We start from the raw sequence: 22,216 nt of genomic DNA on the forward strand, positions 1-22,216 counted from the left end.
ATTATCTCACATTTCTTTTAGACTAACATGTATTTCAACAGTGGAGATTTGTATAAACCTTGCTGTCTGTCTCTCCAACATTTGCAACATTGTTTATTCAAATTCGATCTCCAGCAGTCCCATAGTACGGAACATATTGGGAGTCTGGGTGAGACAGACCGGCAGTATTTCTCAGCCAGTCAAAATCATGAATCAACGGGCATAATTTTTATGGATATATACAAAGAGATGTCAAATAGCCATAGTTGACTAGCTAACAAGCAAGGGATAAGGACTATTCCGGATTCCAAATTGAGCAGCAGCTACTGAAAAAGTACATTGGAAAAAGCAAAAGAACGGCAAGCCTGAATTGGAGACAAAACAAGCAACAAACAAAGAAGATAGGCTTTGGAAAAAGTAACTTTTTTATAAAATTGTAGTTACCTTAGCTAGCTAAATTGTTTACCAGTTGCTAAGCAGTTGCTAGGGACTCTCCTGGAAGAAGCTAGCTAGCTAACAAAGAAGATCTAGTTAAGAGAAGAAAAGAGACAAAATAAGGACAGAAGAAAAAGTACATCAAAGTGAAACAGTTCTCTAAAGACACGAGACAATAGTACAAGAAACAACTCTTCTATTGCGTTTATATTCTATTTCTATAGCTTCTTCAAGGTTTCCAAGATGGCGTAGTCAGACGTCCTCGTCTTGTCCCGTGTATATATGTTTTGTATCTTTTTGTCTTTTTCTATATTTTTTTCTAAAAACTCAACTTCAAAACACTCTCCTGCAACCCGCCTCACCAAATGTGGTGCGGATCTGTTTTTTTTCTCCAAAAGTATTATTCACCTCATATCCGAAATCCACAACAGAAGCTATCCAGAAGTTAGCCAGCTCACTAGCTAACGTTAGTATTCAGCAAACCACGACTATCCTTTAGCTCGGAAAGCTATCGCCAGTTTTGTACAACGCGACTGATGACATTTCTCTGATACAGGCTATAGGTTAAATGTGCACCACCAAGTCAGAACAGTAGACTAAGTTATGAGGGGAAAAGGGACCAAATTATTAGGATGAGGCACATGGGCTACTAACAGCTGGGTGAGCATACACAACATACATGGGCTACTAACAGCTTACTACACAACATACATTAGTTACATCTCCCAACATTACATCTCCCTGGCATATTACATAATTTATGCAGCAGCATACAATACATTTTTGGACTCGCCTTGTTGTGCTGTGCTCACTTGAACAGGAAGGTGGCACGGCGGTCCTTTGTGGGCAAATTTTGTCATCTGCCTGGCATTCTCTGGATTTATGGTGCTTTCAAGACACCTGGTAACTCTGGGGGGTTGATCAGTGATCTTCAGGTTGATGCTCTAGAAGGAGCTACACCTGCGCTGTGGTGAGATGGAGTGTAAAAACACACCAATCACTCATTGTGGAAGGAGAAAACATGTAAATAAGAAATCACTGCCAAACCCATATTGAAATCAGAGAGTGAAATGGAAAGCTGAACCTCACACTGCCTCCCTTTTTCTTTCTTAGACTCAGATGGTTGAAGGAGCAGCTCACAATGTCTATGCTGAGGAGTTCAATGGAGTTGTGCAGAGCATCTGCGACATTGTAGCCTAACAAAGTTTCACTGATTTAATGATGCTGCTTCATTTTATTTATATTATACAGCCTACTGTGTGAGTTATGTGACTTTTTAAGGTTCTCTTTTCAAGAGGTTGTCATGACTGACAGTAAGTGTCAGGATTTGGCCAGGGTTGTTCCGGGTTTTGGTCACTAGATGCCCCCATTGTGCTTTTTGACCTTATGTTTTTTCCCTTGTTCCCCATTATTATTTGCACCTGTGCCTCGTTTACCCTGATTGTATTTAAACCCTTAGTTTCCTTCAGTTCTGTGCTCTGTGTTTGTATGTTAGCACCCAGCCCTAGTGTTCTGTGTATTCTTGTCGATTCCGGTGGATGCTCTTGTGGAATTCTGTTTTTGTTTTTGAGTATTTCTTGAGGCTTTTTTGTGCTATTCCTACCACCTTTTGGATTTGCCATTTTTGTATTTAAGGACTTCTCCTTTTTACTTTATTAAATACACTGTCTTAAGTACTGCTGTGTCTGCCTCATCTTCTGGGTTCTGCTGACTATTCGTGGCTCAGTTGGTTAAGTGACTGTTTCTCACTCCGGAGACCCAGGTTCGTAACCGGGTCCTGACAGTAAGATCACCATTATAGTATCTTGACTTTATTTCTAGCCACTCCAATTTGCTTACCGCCCCAATAGGTCCACAGACGACGCAATCACACTGCACACTGCCCTAACCCATCTGGACAAGAGGAATACCTATGTAAGAATGCTGTTCATCGACTACAGCTCAGCATTTAACACCATAGTACACTCCAAACTTGTCATTAAGCTCGAGACCCTGGGTCTCGACCCCGCCCTGTGCAGCTGTGTCCTGGACTTTCTGACGGGCCGCCCCCAGGTGATGAGGGTAGGAAACAACATCTCCATTCCGCTCAGCCCTGTCCTGTACTCCCTGTTCACCCATGACCAGGTGGCCATGCACGCCTCCAACTCAATCATCAACTTTGCAGACGACCCTACAGTGGTAGGCTTGATTACCAACAACGACGAGACGGCCTGCACGGAGGAGTTGAGGGCCCTCATATTGTGGTGTCAGGAAAATAACCTCACACTCAATGTCAACAAAACAAAGGAGATGATCGTGGACTTCAGGAAACAGAGGGAGCACCCCCCTATCCACATCGACGGGACAGTAGTGGAGAAGGTGGAAAGTGTTAAGTTCTTCGGCGTGCACATCACGGACAAACTGAAATGGTCCACCCACACAGACAGCGTGGTGAAGAAGGCGCAACAGCGCATCTTCAACCTCAGGAGGCTGAAGAAATTTGGCTTGTCACCAAAAACACTCACAAATTTTTACAGATGCACAATTGAGAGCATCCTGTCAGGCTGTATCACCGCCTGGTACAGCAACTGCTCCGCCCACAACCATAAGGCTCTCCAGAGGGTAGTGAGGTCTGCACAACGCATCACCGGGAGCAAACTACCTGCCCTCCAGGACACCTACAGCACCTGATGTCACAGGAAGGCCAAAAAGCTCATCAAGGACAACAACCCCTTGAGTCAGTACAGGTGCATCAAACATGGGGCCGAGAGACTGAAAAACAGCTTCTATCTCAAGGACTGATAAACAACCATCACTAACATTGAATGGCTGCTGACAACAAACTGACTCAGATCTCTAGTAACAGCTTGTTACTTCACAGCCTTGTACTAAAATTGATGATCCCCCCCCCATCAATCTACACACAATACCCCATAAAGACCAAGCAAAAACAGGTATTTAGACATTTTAGCAAAGTTATTAAAAAAAAGCATTTACATGAGTATTCAGACCCTATACTCAGTACTTTCTTGAAGCACCTTTGGCAGCGATTACAGCCTCAATTCTTGGGTATGACGCTACAAGCTTGGCACAACTGTATTTGGGAAATTTCTCCCATTGCAGATCCCCTAAACTCTGTCAGGTTGGATGGGGAGCGTCGCTGCACAGCTATTTTCAGATCTCTCCAGAGATGTTCGATCGATCGGGTTCAAGTCTCTTGTCACTCAAGGACATTCAGAGACTTGTCCCGAAGCCACTCCTGTTGAGTATTCTTGGCTGTGTGCTTAAACTCCAAGCTGGCTGTCATGTGCCTTTTACTGAGGAGTGGCTTCCGCCTGGCCACTCTAACATAAAGATTGGTGGAGTTCTGCAGAGATGGTTGTCCTTCTGGAAGGTTCTCCCTTCTCCACAGAGGAACTCTGGAGCTCTGTCAGAGTGACTATCGGGTTCTTGGTCACCTCCCAGACCAAGGCCATTCTCCCCCGATTGCTCAGTTTGACTGGGTGGACAGCTCTCGGAAGAGACTTGGTGGTTCCAAACTTCTTACATTTAAGAATGATGGAGGCCACTGTGTTCTTGGGGACCTTCAATGCTGCAGAAATTGTTTGGTGTCCTTCCCAAGATCTGTGCCTCGACACAATCCTGTCTCGGAGTTCTACGGACAATTCCTTCAACCTCATGGCTTGGTTTTTGATCTGACATGCACTGTCAACTGTGGGACCTTATATTGACAGGTGTGTGCCCTTCCAAATCATCTCCAATCAATTGCATTTACCACAGGTGGACTCCTGTGTAGAAACATCTCAAGGACGATCAATGGAAAGAGGATGTACCTGAGCTCAATTTCGGGTCTCAAGGCAAAGGGTCTGAATACGTATGTAAAAAAGCTTTTTCTGTTTTTTAATACATTTGCAAACATTTCTAAAAACCCGCTTTGGCTTTGTCATTATGGGGGTATTGTGTGTAGATTGAGGAGGAAATGTTTTTTTCCCTTATGAGAATAATGCTGTAAAGAAATGTGGAAAAAGTGAAGGGGTCTGAATACTTTTTGAATGCACTGTATGTGTATGCAGGGCCGGCTACAGGCATAAGTGACAATCAGGAACTCAGTAGGGGTCTCAACTTATAAGTGTAAGAATAGTAGAATACACCAGGTGCAATTTTGACATTTGGTTGTGCATCATTCAGCAGTTTTTCTTGTTATGTCAGTCACTGACAGTCACTCAATCAGCCATGTCATCTTACAATTTTTTTATTCGTAGTTAGCTGGCTAGACTATCTAAACTTGTAGTAATCGAGTCCGAATATTGATGGGGCACGTGCCAAGGGCCCTGACCTCCAGGTGGCCCCCATTAATTTTGTTACTGACTCTCACTCCAATATCATATTAGCATGGCATAAGTCATGGTAAAATATGTGAAATTGCAGGAACTTAGCTTTAAAACAGATAGTTTTTTTTAGTTTTTATCTCTGCCCCATTGCAAAATAGTAGAATTGCATGAAATATGTTATAAAATGTTCACACTACCCAATGGCAAAATATGTAGAATTGCAGAAAACATGTTTAAAAACTGCAACATTTTCTCTATGCCCCATAGCAAAATGTGTAGAAATTAACCGTCCAAAGGAGGGTCACTAATAATTTATGTTTTGCAGCAAGGTGGAGGGGAGAGGTTTCCCAACCAAATATTGTACTTGTGTAGACCTGTTTCTGTCACTATAACACTTTCTCTCTCTCGCACTGTGTGCCTAAGATAATTTCCCCCTCAGGGACAAAGTTCATCCTATCCTCTTGCTCGCTCTCTCACACATACAGAATAAGGGCAAAATATTGAAGTGAAATCATTTACTTACATGGTATAATACAGTATAAAAATGTAAATATCACATAAATACAATATCTTTTCTGTTTTCAAACAGTTAATGCAGTTGCAGACTACTGTTTGGGATGTAGCTGCCATTACATCAGTTTGTGACACTTCAGGGTTGTTAATTTTGTTAAGTGCCAAAGCTGCCATTTAGAAAAGCTAGCTGATTTTACTACAAAACCTGGGCTGGAGCATCTTTAACTTGACTTCATAATACACTCATGTTCATCAATTTCACATAGAATTACTTTTAGACAGTTACACTGTCGTGCATAAATACAGGTGGATATACAGGTAACTGCCAAAATAAAGGAAACACCAACATTAAGTGTTTTAATAGGATGTTGGGCCACCACGAGCTGTCAGAACAGCTTCAATGTGCGTTGGCATAGAGTTCCAGACACTTGTAGAATCTATCGGAGGGATGCGACACCAATCTTGAACATGAAATTCCATAATTTGGTGTTTTGTTAATGGTGGTGGAGAACGCTCTCAGGCACTGCTCCAGAATCTCCCATAAGTGTTGGGTTGAGATCTGGTCACTGAGACGGTTATAGCATATGGTTTACATAATTTTCATGCTTAACAAACCATTCAGTGCCCACTCGTGCCCTGTGGATGGGGGCATTTTCATCCTATGAGGGCATAATCATGGTAGCAAAATAATGGGCAACTTGGCCTGCCCAGAATTTTTATACATGACCCTAAGCATAATGGAATGTCAATTGCTCAGGAACCACACCTGTGTGGATTCACCTGCTTTCAATATACAATGTATTCCTCATTTACTCAAGTGTTTCCTTTATTTTGGCAGTTACCTGTATGTTTAAAAGAACTGATCTCTTAAAATCAACAATGTTTTACGAGTTAATAACACCATAGCATTATTCAAATGTAGAGTGTAAGGTAACACATACCCCTTCTAATAAGTGTTAGAAAATAATATCTGTGAAAAAGATGATTTTGTCATAGATATACAATGCTCTGGCAACATACCAAACCACTGTACACAGTATTTGTGCTTTACTGTACAGCATACTAAACAAACATTATTGTTCCCATGTGTCATATACTGTAGCTTGTGCTCTGTTCAGTAGGTAAGATACATTTTGAAATGTCATGCAATTATACAAGTTCTAATACCAATCTTGTAAAGACTGCAAACATATGCTTAGGCACTTTCCAAGGCACATTATACAGGTCCAATCTGATATTGAGTGGAAGGGATGAAAAAACTTTCAATATAAGGGACAGGAATCCTCAAGTGGAAACATATGATGATTGAAAAGGTTTGTCTTGCATGGTGTTTGGTTTTCCTGTGTCTCAAACTTAGACTGTACTTTCAAACATCATAATGACCTCAATAGCAACATCAGTGCTCTGGTATGGAAGAGGAGAGGGTGGTGATGTCTTCTGTCATCCACAGTGATTATGCCTCAATAGTAAAGCAGACCAAAAGGGGTCTATGGTGTCCAAAGGCTCATTTCTCCTTGACATCAATGTTGGCGACGCCGTGAACTTGTGTGAGCTGCTTACAGTCCAGAGAAGCCACCAGTTTCCTGGATCCAGGTAGAGTAGGAACAAAGTGTTCCGTCAGAGTCACAGAGGAGCGACTGGCCACGTCACTGAGAGAGGAGATGAGAGAGACACTCAGACCTGTGCTTGTTCAGAACATAAAAGAACAGTGACAACATACGTCACACATTGTGCACCTTCAGAGTCATAAGGACTAAAGCCGTGCTTAGATGAAGCTGCAGATAATGAACAGAATTATAATTGTTTCTCACCCAACAGCGATCTGTCGAACACTCTGCAGGCCCAGTCCCTCCACATGGAACACCACTCCCTTCAGTGTGCGTGGCAGAGGGTTAGTGAAGAAAATCTCAGCCGCCATCTTTTTCCCCACCACAGCCCCCCCTACCGGCTAGGAGGGAAAAGTATAGGAAACTGTTACCACGACAGAACATCTCTGAATCATATTTTATCAGAAGACAATATCAGACACAGAGAAAGACAGATTATATACAGAAAGAAAAATGCTGTAGATAGGATTAATTCAGTCTGTGTAGTTTTGTCTCACCTTAATGATGAGGTCAGGGGTGCGGAGGCGGAAGCTGAACTGAGTGGCAAGGACCTGCTGTGTCTCAGTGACCCGGACTGATAGGGTCAGCATCAGAGCAGCCTGGTCCACTAGCTGGTCCTGATAGTGCTGGTACTCAAGGATCCACTCCAGGGTCTTCACTGTTAGGAGAGGGGGACAGGACAGGACTAGGGATCAGAAACACCTGGGCATGCAATACATAACACTGACTGAACGTCACTGATGTGTAATACAATATATTCATTGGCTCACCTTCATTGGCTAGCAGCTCCACAGGCGTTTCGTCCTTCTTGACGGTGGCCTTGAGCACGCCAGTGTAGTACATGACTGCCACCTGGCTGTGGAGGTTGATAGTGCGTGGTAGAGAACTAGCATTTCGCATGACAATGTTCAGTTCTGCATCTCCCCCCATGCGTGGCCCCTCCCCATCCATGGTCACCTCTATTGATATATCCTCAGCGATTGGAGAGGAGTAGGTATCTGGTTTGGAACCATAGCGACTGGCAGTCTCCACAGCAATGCGTTCCTCTTCTGTGCCTGATAGAATGACAATAAAGTGGGAATTAATGCATTTTACCTTCTGGGTGCTTGCCTTGTACAGGAGTCTGCTTGTATACGTGTGTAATAAAACAATGCATGTCAGTGTTTGCACAGCTATGTGAAGCTACCTTCTGGGTGCTTGTAAAGGTGTGTGATATCGTTGCGTTCATCTGAGCCCACAGCCTTGGTGCTGATACAGTGGCCCACTGCATTCTTCTCACTGTGGATCTGGGTGAAGGTGCCATCCAGGTTCCTCTGCCAGTATATCTTATCACTGTTCACCTACAGGACAGGTACAGCAGGAAGAGAAAGGTAGAGATAGTCGAGATGGAGGACAGCTGAGACTGACAGGGGCATGTGAGGTCATCCCTGTGCATCTGAGATAGACAGAAGATTATTTGTGAAACGTACCCTGTTAGCATGGAAAGCTGAGGTCAAGCAGAGAGAGGTGTGATACTTACATCTCAGGAAAGACAAAGGAAGAAAGAGGAAGACGCACTAGACTAGACTGACCTCGGCAAAGATGAAGGGTGAGTCATGTTTGAGGAACACTTGTCCGTTGCGGATGGCGGTGATGGAGGCAGGGCCGCAGCGGAAGGTGCCCTGGCTGGTCTCCTGGGGGGTGGAGTCTACTGCCTGCCAGCCACCATGACCTGGTGGCAAGTCTGGACGAGCCATCCAACAGTCGTTCCACACGTGGAAGTTCCTAAAGACAGAAATGATGGAGGGATTGGTTATAATTTTGATGGAATCTAGTAAATCCATATTGTAAGAGTGGTGTGTGATGACATGACTAAGATGATACACTGAATGAGATATTGTGTCAGAGTGTGACTGTATTCTACTAACCAGATGGAGTCAGTGTTGAGGTGATCTATAGACTCCAAATTCTCATTGAAGTACACGTCTGTTGTCAGGGAGACATCTGTGTCATGGGCAGAGTTGAAGTTGGACACACTACGGGATGGAATGCCCAAACACCTCAATACTGAAAGAGATCGGATGGTGAGAGGATAGGGGTCAATGCATATCAACCTAGCACCCTCTCATAAAAGTAATTTGATTTGACCATGTACAAACACACACATACAGTAACTAACCTGTGGTAGTGACCCCAGAGAAGACCCAACACTGGCCATATCTGACTGGTATGCCTCCGTCCTTCTGGTACTTCTTCAGGATGTCCACACTGCCACTCCAGGCTGTAGGGGAAGTCCCTCCCACATACTTCCCTGACCAATTACCCTCCACGACCCCACAATCATCTGGGGAGTTGATCTGGGATGAAGGAGATTACAGGTTCACATTGGATTCAGTTTAGAGTTGGAATAAGGAGGTGCCAGTTTGGTTGGACATTGATTGGACTTAGAAGTGATGTTAGAGGTAATAGTGTGAGGTTTTTAAGACACCTTGTGTTTGCGAGGAGAACTCACCATGGCTGAAATGACTCGGACTACATTGACAGGGTCTCCCCAGCCTGAAGGGGGGGTTACACTCTTCTCCAAAACATACAGACAGGCATCCAGGATCCCCTCATCAAACTGAGAAATAGAGAGGTAGAGATGGAAGGAGAGAGAGAAGCATTGACAATGTTAGAAATAAGTAGTTGGGCCTGACTTACTCAGGCCACATTTTCCCATCACCTGACTGACAATCTTTATGTTCCTTCACCTGTCCATAGTTCCATGTTCTTGCACCAATCTGGTTCTCTGTGCCATAGTAAAGCCTGCCGACGTCATTCAGGACATACTCATTCTTCTCATCCTCATCGTCCATGTACACCGTGTCATCTGATGAAGAGAGAGAGCGGTCAGATTCAGTTATTCAAAAATAAAACAATTCCATCATGTCATGTCATCAGCTGTTAAGGGAATTTTTTATCAATGATGACTAATTATGTATAATTTCAATCAGGATGTACTAATCAGAATACTATTATGTTACTGTATATGTACTAATCAGAATACTATTATGTTACTGTATATGTATGAATTTTCTTTCTTAATCTTAGTACTGAATATAATGTGTGTGAATGAATCAAGGATTAGAACAATGACGATCTGTTCCTTGGTAGGAATGAATGAACTAAATCTTCAGACTGGCTAGAATGCTTATCTACACTGGAAAACCTTGGCTCAGCCGTAAATTATATTAAATTGGTAGGGAGACGGATGTGGGAAGGCTTGAGATACAGCCTTTGTACTGGAACGGAGATGGCACTGGTTGGTGCTGAAACTAATGACGTCATTTTCAGTTTATAACCTGTGGTAAACTGTATCGTATTCAGTACTCTTGTGAATAAACTCTGCTGTTTGACTTTAAGACTGGGCTCTGTCTATTATTATAGAATAAGGGTCTTACAAATCCTTATGAATTGACAGTTTAATTTTAATTGGGTATTAAAACAGAGCAATTTAATTCCTTTAACAAATTGGTCCTTCGAGCCGGATCTAAATATTCGTCCCTGCCATCTGGAGGTCGTACGCCGTGCACGTTAGTTAAGACCTGGCCTCTGAATTGAGGTTAAAAAAACAGGCCGGTATACACCCCAGAAGACAGGGACGGTGACTAGATCCAAAAGAACAGTGCTTTTCCCAGTCGGCAGCAGGTCAGTAGCCTTTATTCTCGAATTTGGGAGGGATTATTTAGGATATTTCTTTGATTAAATGTTATAAAGGAGTTTGGATTTAATCAATGATAGGTGCTTGAATATTCTGAACAAATACAACGGGTTTCTACCTTGTGTTTTAACCAAAATCGATAGGAAGGAAACAGGTCTGAAATTGACCTGTGGTAAGGTGCACTACCATAAATAAACTAGAGCTTAATAAATCCTGGTTTTGCAAGCCGGAAGGATATTAAGGAGAGATATAGTACACATTGGAGAATTAGGACGCTTGTTCCGTACAAATAGAATAGCCATTAATTTAAAAAACATACCTAAATAAAGTTTGAACCTGAGTAGTCTATCTGTATATGGGAAGTAGTCTGACTACCAAGAAGTAGCAGATAGATATAAAACAAGTGAGGATAAATTAGGCTTGGTCAGAAGGCAGGGTAATTCTTGGCGAACAGAATAATTGAACCTGTACAATGCTGAAAGAAATTAATATCTAAGGAAAGGTTAACGGAGATTAAATACTATAACTACTAGTAACGGTAAGGATTAAGAATGGGTGGAAATTCCTCAAAGGAAGTGCCGGAACTAACGGGAGACGAGCGTTATATGGAACAGAGAGACAAGAGAAACATTGATTTCGGTCTAAGATGGAGAAAGAAATATGATTTTGATGGTCATCTAAATGTAGAAAAGCTGGAATCACTTATATAAGAGATACATAAGGAATGTGGAAAAAATGTGAAAAAGCAGAATAAACAGGGGTTATACACAGCCGGCGTTTGGCTTTCAGAAGCAAAAAAGAGAGTTGGGGGCGCAGACAATTTTAAATCTAACGAGTCAAGAGGCGCTGCCCTCCGCTCCCGCAGATGAAAAAGTTAACCAATTGGGTGGAGGTGAGGGTAACAAACTATATCCTTCTCGATTATACCAAGAATACAGAGGTAATCCAGTCGAGGAAATAGTGGCTGTAAGAATACGGCTGCACATATGCACCCATATATGTGAACCCTGCTGAAGCCGAGGGAGGTATAATAGAGTTAGTAAAGGGAATAAAGTCGAGAAAAGTGGATAAGGTGAGTCAAAAGAGAAATATAAAATGTTTTAATTGTAAAGAAATTGGACATTTCGCCCGGGAGTGTAACACTCCCTGCAAACGTCGTCACCAATGTTGTAATTTAACTGAGGGGAAGGTCAGAGGCGACAATCAGAAAATAAAGAAGGGTCAGATACAAAGAGAGCGAGATTAAGGAGAATCCTAACTGAGAGAAAACTTTGGGTCGTTAAATTAGGGCTATTTTCTGTTGTCCAGAGGCCGGAGTTACAAATTTAAACAGAGAAAATGGGTCTATTTGCGGAGAATCTCAGTCAGTTCCATAGTGAGGGTGGTATAGTGGTGAGCGTAGCAGTCTTACAAACTGCAGTCCACGGTTCAGTTCCCAGCCGAGGCGGTTAACTAAAATTGATTTTAGATTGTAATTCATCTATTTGTATGTTTTGCCTGAAAAAATACGGTCGCTAGTGTTCGTGAAAGACATAGACTGAACGTTTAATATGTGTTTTAGATTGAATTGAAAAAAGAAGTCATTAAAAATAATGGCGAGACAATTTCGCTGTAATACGCTATTTTGCCCAAAATGATCTGCTAGAATAATGTATTGAGATGGGAGTCGCATCTAAATAAATGTATTATAGAAGAGAAAGTCACCTAAAGTTAAATGTAGGGAATAACAGAGAGATACGATAACCAGAATGTTATATTTTTATGAATCAACGGACATACGATACATTTAAACAGAGAAAATGGGTTGTGGCATTTAGAGGGAAAATGTGTGCATTATAGCTTAGAGTTACTTTTCAAAAGTGGCTAAAAGTTCCAAATACATTTTTTTTTAAAGGAGCGAAATATCGTAAGGATAGTCTGAAAAGATGCTACAGCTAGCAACAGAACTGCTAGGCATTCAATGGGGCTATATAGTGCAACGCTTTGGACTATAAAATAGGTAAGAATAGTTTAATCGTAAAAAGTTGCGATTGTTTTCCCGAGTATTGATTTTTGGTTAGGTAACGCCAGTGAATTCGAACAAGAAGTTAACGTATTCTAAAAACACTATCTGTTTTCATTACGGGGAACAAGTAAATGTCTTATCTTAAAGGGACAGTGCACGTTTATCACAGTGGTTTGAGTGTATGGCAGTGTATAAAATATTTTGGGACGACAATTTGAAGATAGACTGAATGAGTTACATGAAACATCGAGGGATTTAAAACGAATGATGTGAAGGGATTATCATAATTATTATTATATTATTAGGTTTCGTTGTTGTAGTAAAAGTTTGGGTTAAGGGGATTTCCCTGTTCCCAGAGACAAGATATCTTAAAGGGGTACACTCACATATGGATTATTAGGAGTTTTAATTAGACAAGTGAATAACGTATTGGGAATAGAGTCGTAATTAAAATACTAAGTCAAAGACGAGACAGTTTAGTTAAATCAAAATGAATTCTAAATAATAACAAAGAGACAATTATGATTTATGCCCATCGAAATGTTTTTATAAAATTAGCGAATTTAGAGATATTGGTTGGGGTTGTAAATTATAATTCAAGATTTGAACAGATGTGATAAATTAGGTTTGGTTTATCGAACAACAATTATTTACAATTCATTGAAAGTCGTTACGGATTGGGTCGAGGTTGAGCGCTTGTTGATGACATCACTCGCAAGGCATTTTTGTCGCCACGGAAATTATGTTGTGACTAGGGGTAACGGAGAAAATTGTTTGTCTTTTAGAAGGAAAATGTGTGCATTATTGTTTTGAGTCACTTTTCAGAAGTTGATAAAAATGTCCAAATACATTTTTAAAAGTAGTTTGTGAGTCGTCAGGAAAGATGCTAAAAACTAGCAGCTGATTCGCTAGGTGGGCATCATAGATTTGTGGCGTTTATTTGGACTGTAATAGGCTATGAGAAAGGGAGACTGGATGTCTGAATCGTAAAACATCATGATAATGGATTCTGATGGTTATTGATTCCTGGTTTGATTGTTTATGTAACACCAGTGAATTTGAGCACTGTTTCCATTATGTAGAACAATGTTAGGGTATTAATGTGGAAAAGCAAACTCTATAGAAAAACATAATTGCATATGTTTCGGGAAATTAGCTAGGTTAGATTTGGTTATTTGAGCTTTTCCCCTGATACGTAGACATCTGTAACAGGGGCAAGTTGTTTTTTTCTTGAGGAACTAGCAGATGTAAACGTGAGTCTCTGAGTAATTTTGTCATCTGAAGCATTATAGTAGTGAACATTTGTATAGTTTGTTTTTTTGCTGATAAAAGTGGTTTGTTTATTTGGTTACTGGTTATGGTCAATTTTAGGGTTTGATTTAACTTAGTTAAACATTGTATTCTGGTGTGTTTAAGTAGGATTCCTTATCCCGGGACGGATGGAAGTTATCTAAAATACGTAAGTTGAAGGCGCCATGGGAGAATGCGATTGCATTTTTATTAAATATCTTGGATTAAATTGCAGATTTCTTACACTGAGAAATGTACGACATTTGCGGCAGAGGGAAAAAGTAATACATTGGATAATAATGTTATCAGGTTAATTGTATCTAAGTGTAGCATGTTCATTTAAGTAAACATATACATAGATGTTGTTTAAAATTTATGATTAATGATTTGAGTCAAAGGGGAATTATCAGTAGGTTTAGTTTATAGTTCACTTTTGAGTTTCTGAATCGAAGTAGCATAGTGAATGCTAGTTAGGCGTGTTGTGTTCTTCTGGGAAAATTGAGGTTTAGGTGTCTCACTTTTAGATGTTTCCTGTGATTATAATCTTGGGGAGAGTGGGGGAGATAGCGGCCATAAACGACCAAATTGAAAAAGGAAGTTTTGATTATCCATTAAGGTTTGCAAATATATACACATAAAACATTTGTTAGGACTATTTGTTTTAATGCAAAGGAATTTTAAAGAGGCACGCTCACATATGGAACTTTATGAGTTTTTATTTTATGAGTTTTAATTACACAAGTGCATTTTTTTAAGGATAAAGGGTTCTTTAATATGTCTAAGGTAGTATGAAACATGACTATAAAAGGGTGGTATGACCTATGGACCTCATCATGGCTATCTTTTGGGGTCTGATCAGCCCCGGGGGAGAGCCATTTGTATAATGAATTGTGGTCAGTTGGGTTACTAATTTTAAGGTAAATTAATTATAATGTAGTTTTAGTTTGGGGTTTAGAATTATTGTTTGAATCACTGAAGAGAAAGTGTTTCAGGATTCTGTTTTACAATATTAGCTGTGAAGTTTTTGAATTGGCTTTTATGGATTTGATATTACAACAGGAAATAATTATATTTATCATTGAGAATAAATAGGGGTGATAAATGACTGTAGAGAAGGTATACCACACTATGCAACATATATTAAATTCATGTTATTGTCAGATAGAATACTGAGGATCCCTGAAGGAAAGAGCTTGTAAGTGTAGGAAGGATTTTGATATGGTTAGCATTTGTTTTGGCTCTGTTTAACTAGTATGAGGTTTTTTAAATATTATTAAATTTAACAGGAATATAGGACATCTGTGGTGATTTAGGATTATTGTAAGGATTAAGATTGATTGATTAAGGAAATGTAAGGACTTTAGAGATTGCCACTTATAGACATGTTTTTTCTAAAATCAATGATTTTAGATAGTCAAACAGTGAGACGCTTAGTGGCATTTTGAGAGATAGGAGAGAAAAGAATTACTGTTCCATACCAAGGACTCCTGGTGACAGCTAGCTGAAAGAGCTACCCGGATTCATATCGCAGGGCGGGAGGGTAAGACACACCGACACTGTCAAACAATAAACAGTGTTCGAGAGGAGAACTGGAATTAACAGAATTCCGGGGGCCATCTCTCGAATGAAGTAATCCTCCCTGTCCTATCACCCCTGTTTTTGTTCATAGAAGTGAAGGTGTGTCTGGCTCTTGCTAGTGATGTGTTCTCAGGGAGAGGGTGGGGCTTCACATGGAAGCTGTTCGTCTGAGCTGTCTTATCGTGGGTGCCATATTCCTGATACAGCACGTCCTACTTGAGTATGCGGAGAGTGGTAATTTGACCCATGGTTTAGATGATGAGGATTTTGTTCCAAAACAAGCATAAGAGATCCCTAGATCTGGGTAGACAGGAAGTTAGAGTAGAGGTTGGGAAGGATCTCTCAATGGAGTTTTATGTAGACCAAATGGGGTCTCTAACTACATGGCAGTCTAGGACTCTGAGCTATTATGGCATATATCGGTGCAGGTTCCCATATTGATCGTGGACACAGGTCATAGCTCATTTGGAGAGAGAGGGCTATATGAATCCACTCACCCAGTATGGAAGGAGGTGGAGTATAGTGAAGGTGAGAGTTTTTGATTGTAATCCGGAGAGAGGGATGTATTGCATAAAGATACGTCTAACCCTTCAAACAGAAATTAAGGAGGATCTAGGGTTGTGGTATGATGGATATGACCAGGTCTTGGTCGACACCCTAGTATGGTTCTGGGTAGAGGAGTTTAGGCCAGTATGGTAAAGCTGTTCACGAAAGCAGGAATGCCAGATAATGACAGTTGCATTGACTTGCACAATTTATATCCACAGGTTCCTCCCTTTACAGTGACCGGAGGAGATTATTACCGTTTGGCCCGGTACAGTACTCTTGGGAAATTATGTCAGGGTGTGGTGTTACCAGGCAGATTGGACAGGATTATGCTCCCTTGTACATTTGGGAATGCCTCTCACACTCATTCAACACCAAGACATGAAGTTTAGCCAAATGGGAGAAAAGAGCTACTCCTTCTGGGTCTCTTGATGACAAAGTATACATTGATAACATTGGGGTTCCACGGGGGGTGCCAGGTGAGTTCAAAGCAAGAAATCGGATCCTAGCAGGATTAGAGTTAAGCATTTCCGGGTGGTCTACTCTCAATAAGAACGTGGACTGGATTAATTATATTTATTATAATCAACAGCGCTTTAACAATTATACCAGAGATGCTATTAAAGGTTTTAGAACAGACTGAAGCAACCAGCCTGATGGCTTGGCAGAATAGAATTGCATTAGATATGTTATTGGCTGAAAAGGGAGAAGTATGCGTGATTATCGGGACCATGTTTGTGCTTACATCCCAAATAACACAGCTCCGGACGAATCAGTGCCCGAAGCCTCAGCTGGTTTGACCACCCTGGCTCACGGTTTGACAGAAAACTCTGGGGTGGATACTTCTCTGACTAATTGGCTTAATGACTAATAGTATGTTCGGAAAATGGAAAAAATATTATGATCACTCTATTATGGGCTACATTCACCTGTGTGACTGTGTTAGTTTTATGGGCTGTTGTCTAATTCCCTGTGTATGAGGCCTTATTTCCAGGACTCTGGAGAAATCGATGTCAATAGATGGTGAGGTACCAGCGGATTCCAGGTTCTGACCCGTGGAGTGCTGAATGCATGTCTACAGAACAAGTGGACAAATCTGGATCCTTCATTTGCAGGGAGGAGGAGACCATTTTTTGATGTTTAGGGAGGCAAGGTTGTATCCTGTTTCAATATTAGACCGTTTTTTTAATGAAGATTGTAACGAAAATCCTGATAAGAAGAGTTATGATTCTGATGTAGGCCTGAGAAACAGTCATGGCGAATGCAAGTAGTGGGTTATGTTTAGGTGATGTTTTGATGACAAGAAGTATCTATAATAAAAATAGAAATAGGCTTTTTAATATTACAATATAACTACATGTGTTATTGGATGTGTAATATTTAATCAAATGGTGGATATGTTAAGGGAATTTTTATCAATGATGACTAATTATATATACATTTCAATCAGGATATGCTAATACGAATACTATTATGTTACTGTATATGTACTAATCAGAATACTATTATGTTACTGTATATGTATGAATTTTCTTTCTTGATCTTAGTACAGAATATAATGTGTGTGAATGAATCAAGGATTAGAACAATGACGATCTGTTCCTTGGTAGGAATGAATTAACTAAATCTTCAGACTGGCTAGAATGCTTATCTACACCGGAAAACCTTGGCTCAGCCGTAAATTATATTAAATTGGTAGGGAGACAGATGTGGGAAGGCTTGAGATACAGCCTTTGTACTGGAACGGAGATGGCACTTGTTGGTGCTGAAACTAATGACGTCATTTTCAGTTTATAACCTGTGGTAAACTGTATCATATTCAGTACTCTCGTGAATAAACTCTTCTGTCTGACTTTAAGATTGGGCTCTGTCCATTATTATAGAATAAGGGTCTTACAAATCCTTATGAATTGACAGAGTGTTTAATTTTAATTGGGTATTAAAACATAGAGCAATTTAATTCCTTTAACATCAGCCTGAAATAAGGGTGGAGATCTATTATGTTGGGTGTGAGTATTATTTTTAAAAGTCAGTGGGCTGAGAACAGTGATAAGCTCTCTTTGTATTAACTAATTTAATCTCTCTCTCTCTCACCTTCACACCAAGGGTTAAACAGCATGCGGATGTCATTCCCTGGGTCATGTGTAGATGTGGCCTTGCCCTTCGGGCTATGCGTTGCCACAGTGAGCTGGTATCGGCCAATCATGGCAGTGGGCTGGGAGTTAACAGACAGCTTGATCCTGTTGCCATCCTGTTTCACGATCTTGGCCTCCCAACGGTCATCCTCCAGCTCCTCAACCAATGGGATGATGACATGGGTGCCCTTTGCCACTGTAGGCAGGGATCCTGTCCCATAAACACACAGACATATTACTCAGTGGGATAAGAACAAAATGTGGTGTAATTCTGTGGTGCAATATCTCTTACTCCTATTTTAACTGAATTGATCACTTTTTGCAAAAAATGACATGAAGTTGCTGTCATTTGTTGCTATCATGAAAAAAATGTTGGCAAAGCTGCCAAAAACAAGAGTTGCATATCGTAATAAAACTTTTCACAGACACACGTTAGCTCATTTCCTGTACTTAGTTATAAACCCCATCAATGTATTCCCTCCCAAAGGAGTTCTACAGTGCCTTGCAAAAGTATTCATCCCCCTTGGCGTTTTTCCTATTTTGTTGCATTACGACCTGTAATTTAAATGGATTTTGATTTTGATTTCATATAATGGACAATACACAAAATAGTCAAAATTGGTGAAGTGAAAAAATAAAAAACAAGTTTCAAAAATTAAAAATATATATATACTGAAAAGTGGTGCGCACATATGTATTCACCCCCATTGCTATGAAGCCCCTAATTAAGATCTGGTGCAACCAATTACCTTCTTAAGTGACATAATTAGTTAAAATAAAGTCCACCTGTGTGCAATCTAAGTGTCACATGATGTCAGTATATATACACACCTGTTCTGAAAGGCCCTAGAGTGTGCAACACCACTAAGCGGCGCCATGAAGACCAAGGAGCTCTCCAAACAGGCCAGGGACAAAGTTTTAGAGAAGTACAGATCAGGGTTGGGTTATAAAAAATATCAGAAACTTTGAACATCTCTCAGAGCACCATTAAATCCATTATTAAAAAATGGAAAGAATATGGCACCACAACAAACCTGCCAAGAGGGGGCCGCCCACCAAAACTCACAGAACAGGCAAGGAGGGCATTAATCAGAGAGGCAACAAAGAGACCAAAGATAACCCTGAAGGAGCTGCAACGCTCCACAGCAGAGATTGGAGTATCTCTCCATAGGACCACTTTAAGCTGTACACTCCTCCAGAAAAAAGCCATTGCTTAAAGAGAAAAATAAGCAAACACGTTTGGTGTTCGCCAAAGGGCATGTGGGAGACTCCCCAAACATATGGAAGAAGGTACTCTGGTCAGATGAGACTGAAATTTATATTTTTGGCCATAAAAAACCCACTATGTCTGGCGCAAATCCAACACCTCACATCACCCCGAGAACACCCTCCCCACAGTGAAGCATGGTGGTGGCAGCATCAATGCTGTGGGGATGTTTCTCATTGGCAGGGACTGGGAAACTGGTCAGAATTGAAAGAATGGTGGATGGTGCTAAATACAGGCAAATTCTTGAGGGAAACTTGTTTCGGTCTTCCAGAGATTCGAGACCGGCACGGCGGTTCACCTTCCGGCAGGACAATGACCCTAAGCATACTGCTAAAGCAACACTCAAGTGGTTTAAGGGGAAACATTTACATGTATTGGAATGGCCTAGTCAAAGCCCAGACCTCAATCCAATTGAAAATCTGTGGTATGACATAAACATTGCTGTACACCAGTGGAACCCATCCAACTTGAAGGAGCTGGAGCAGTTTTGCCTTGAATGGGAAAAACTTCCAGTGACTAGATATGCCAAGGTTATATAGACATACCAAAAAGACTTGCAGCTGTAATTGCTGCAAAAGGTGGCTCTACATCCTGTTTCCATTGATCAACCTTGAGATGTTTCTACAACTTGATTGGAATCCACCTGTGGTATATTCAATTGATTGGACATGATTTGGAAAGGCACACACCTGTCTATATAAGGTCCCACAGTTGGCAGTACATGTCAGAGCAAAAACCAAGCCAAGAACCCAATGGTCACTCTGACAGAGCCCGAGAGTTTCTCTGTGGAGATGGGAGAACCTTCCCAGCTTTGACTTGAACCCGATCAAACTTCTCTGGAGAGACCTGAAAATAGCTGTACAGTGACACTTCCCATCCAACCTGACAGCTTGAGAGGATATGCAGAGAAGACTCCCCAAATATAGACTCCCCAAGCTGGTAGTGTCATGCCCAAGAAGACTCGAGGCTGTAATCGCTGCCAAAGGTGCTTCAACAAAGTATTGAGTAAAGCATCTGAATACTTATTTAAATGTAATATTTCAGTCTAAAAAATATTTTTTTCATTATGGGGTATTTCTATTTGTTACAGATCACCATTAGGCAGCAGCTACTCTTCATGGGGTGCGGCAAAACTAAGGCAGTTATACATTAACAATAGATTTCACAACATATTAAGTGTGTGCCCTCAGGCCCCTACTCTACTACCACATATCTACAACACAGAATCCATGTGTACGTGTGTGTATTGTACATATGTTTGTATGCATGTGTCTGTGCCTTCACAGTCCCCTCTGTTCCGTAAAGGTACTGCTTGCATGGGTTACTTGATGTGGAATAGAGTTCATGTAGTCATGGCTCTATGTAGTACTGTGCACCTCCCATAGTCTGTTCTGGACTTGGGGACTGTGAAGAGACCTCTGGTGGCATGTCTTGCGGGTATACATGGGTGTCCAAAATGTGTGCCAGTTGTTCAAACAGACAGCTCTGTGCATTCAACATATCTCACAAATACAAGTAGTAAATTAAGTCAATCTCTCCTCAATTTTGAGCCAGGAGAGATTGACATGCGTATTATTATTGTTAGCTCTCTGTGTAAATCCAAGAGCCAGCCGTGCTACCCTGTTCTGAGCCAATTGCAATTTTCCTAAGTCCCTCTTTGTGGCACCTGACCACAGGACTGAACAGTAGACCAGGTACGACAAAACTATGGCCTGTAGGACCTGCCTTGTTGATAGTGCTGTTACGAATACAGAGCTGTGCTTTATTATGGACAGACGTCTCCCCATCCTAGCTACTGTTGTATCTGTTATGCACTTGAGTGAAGACCCAAAAGCGGTTTAACAGAAACAGAGTTCTTTAATGAGAAAACAGGAATGGCATAGATCCTCTTCCGACGTTGACAATGGCACAATAGACTACCCGCAGAGAGGGCGACAAATGAAACATAAAGTCCCTCTGATGAATAGCAGGTTAGCGGCGACAGGCTGCAGGTCGCTCTGGGTCGGTGCGGGTCACAGAGGAACGGTGGTACCTGATCACACGTAGCATCAGATGAACTGGACACAGTGCAAACGAAAGACAGTTAGAAGTGTACAGGATGCACCTGCCAGGCAGACTCCGACAGGATAGGACAAGGAGGAAGCAAACGAGACGATAGCTTGCTTCTGGCATGAGAAACACAAACGAGAATCTGACACCGAAAGTAGCAGGAACAGAGAGAGAAATAGAGACCTAATCAGAGGGAAAAAAGGGAACAGGTGGGGAAAGGGTGAACGAGGTAGTTAGGGGAGATGAGGAACAGCTGGAGAAGGAGAGAAAGAGAAGGTAACCTAATAAGACCAGCAGAGAGAGACAGAGTGAAGAGAAAGGACAGGAACAGGCATAATAAGACATGACAGTACCCCCCCCCACTCACCGAGCGCCTCCTGGCGCACTCGAGGAGGAAACCTGGCGGCAACGGAGGAAATCATCGATCAGCGAACGGTCCAGCACGTCCCGAGAGGGAACCCAACTCCTCTCCTCAGGACCGTACCCCTCCCAATCCACTAGGTACTGATGACCACGGCCCCGAGGGCGCATGTCCAAAATCTTACGGACCCTGTAGATAGGTGCTCCCTCGACAAGGATGGGGGGGACGGCGGGGGCGCGAAGAACGGGCCTAACACAGGAGACATGGAAGACCGGGTGGACGCGACGAAGATATCGCGGGAGAAGAAGTCGCACTGCGACAGGATTAATGACTTGAGAAATACGGAACGGACCAATGAACCGCGGGGTCAACTTGAGAAGCTGTCTTAAGGGGAAGGTTCTGAGTGGAGAGCCATACTCTCTGACCGCAACAATATCTAGGACTCTTAGTTCTACGCTTATT

The 22,216-nt window shown here is 41.6% G+C and overlaps 1 protein-coding gene across 1 annotated transcript in view; it reads right to left on the reverse strand.

The window, feature by feature from the left end:
- Positions 1-5,224: 5,224 nt before the first annotated feature.
- Positions 5,225-22,216, reverse strand: part of LOC135512938 (protein-glutamine gamma-glutamyltransferase K-like) — a 29,728-nt gene continuing 12,736 nt past the window's right edge. Inside the window, exons 4-14 of the mRNA XM_064935474.1 lie at positions 18,037-18,288; positions 9,574-9,692; positions 9,336-9,443; positions 9,003-9,180; positions 8,752-8,890; positions 8,416-8,608; positions 8,031-8,184; positions 7,615-7,899; positions 7,342-7,502; positions 7,049-7,185; positions 5,225-6,886 (exon numbers count right to left, since the gene is read on the reverse strand). Coding sequence (XP_064791546.1) covers positions 6,742-6,886; positions 7,049-7,185; positions 7,342-7,502; positions 7,615-7,899; positions 8,031-8,184; positions 8,416-8,608; positions 8,752-8,890; positions 9,003-9,180; positions 9,336-9,443; positions 9,574-9,692; positions 18,037-18,288 — 1,871 coding nt within the window. The 3' untranslated portion in view covers positions 5,225-6,741. The remainder of the gene's footprint in view (positions 6,887-7,048; positions 7,186-7,341; positions 7,503-7,614; positions 7,900-8,030; positions 8,185-8,415; positions 8,609-8,751; positions 8,891-9,002; positions 9,181-9,335; positions 9,444-9,573; positions 9,693-18,036; positions 18,289-22,216) is intronic.

This window comes from Oncorhynchus masou, chromosome 24 (genome assembly GCF_036934945.1).
Source record: "Oncorhynchus masou masou isolate Uvic2021 chromosome 24, UVic_Omas_1.1, whole genome shotgun sequence".
Lineage (NCBI taxonomy): Eukaryota > Metazoa > Chordata > Actinopteri > Salmoniformes > Salmonidae > Oncorhynchus > Oncorhynchus masou.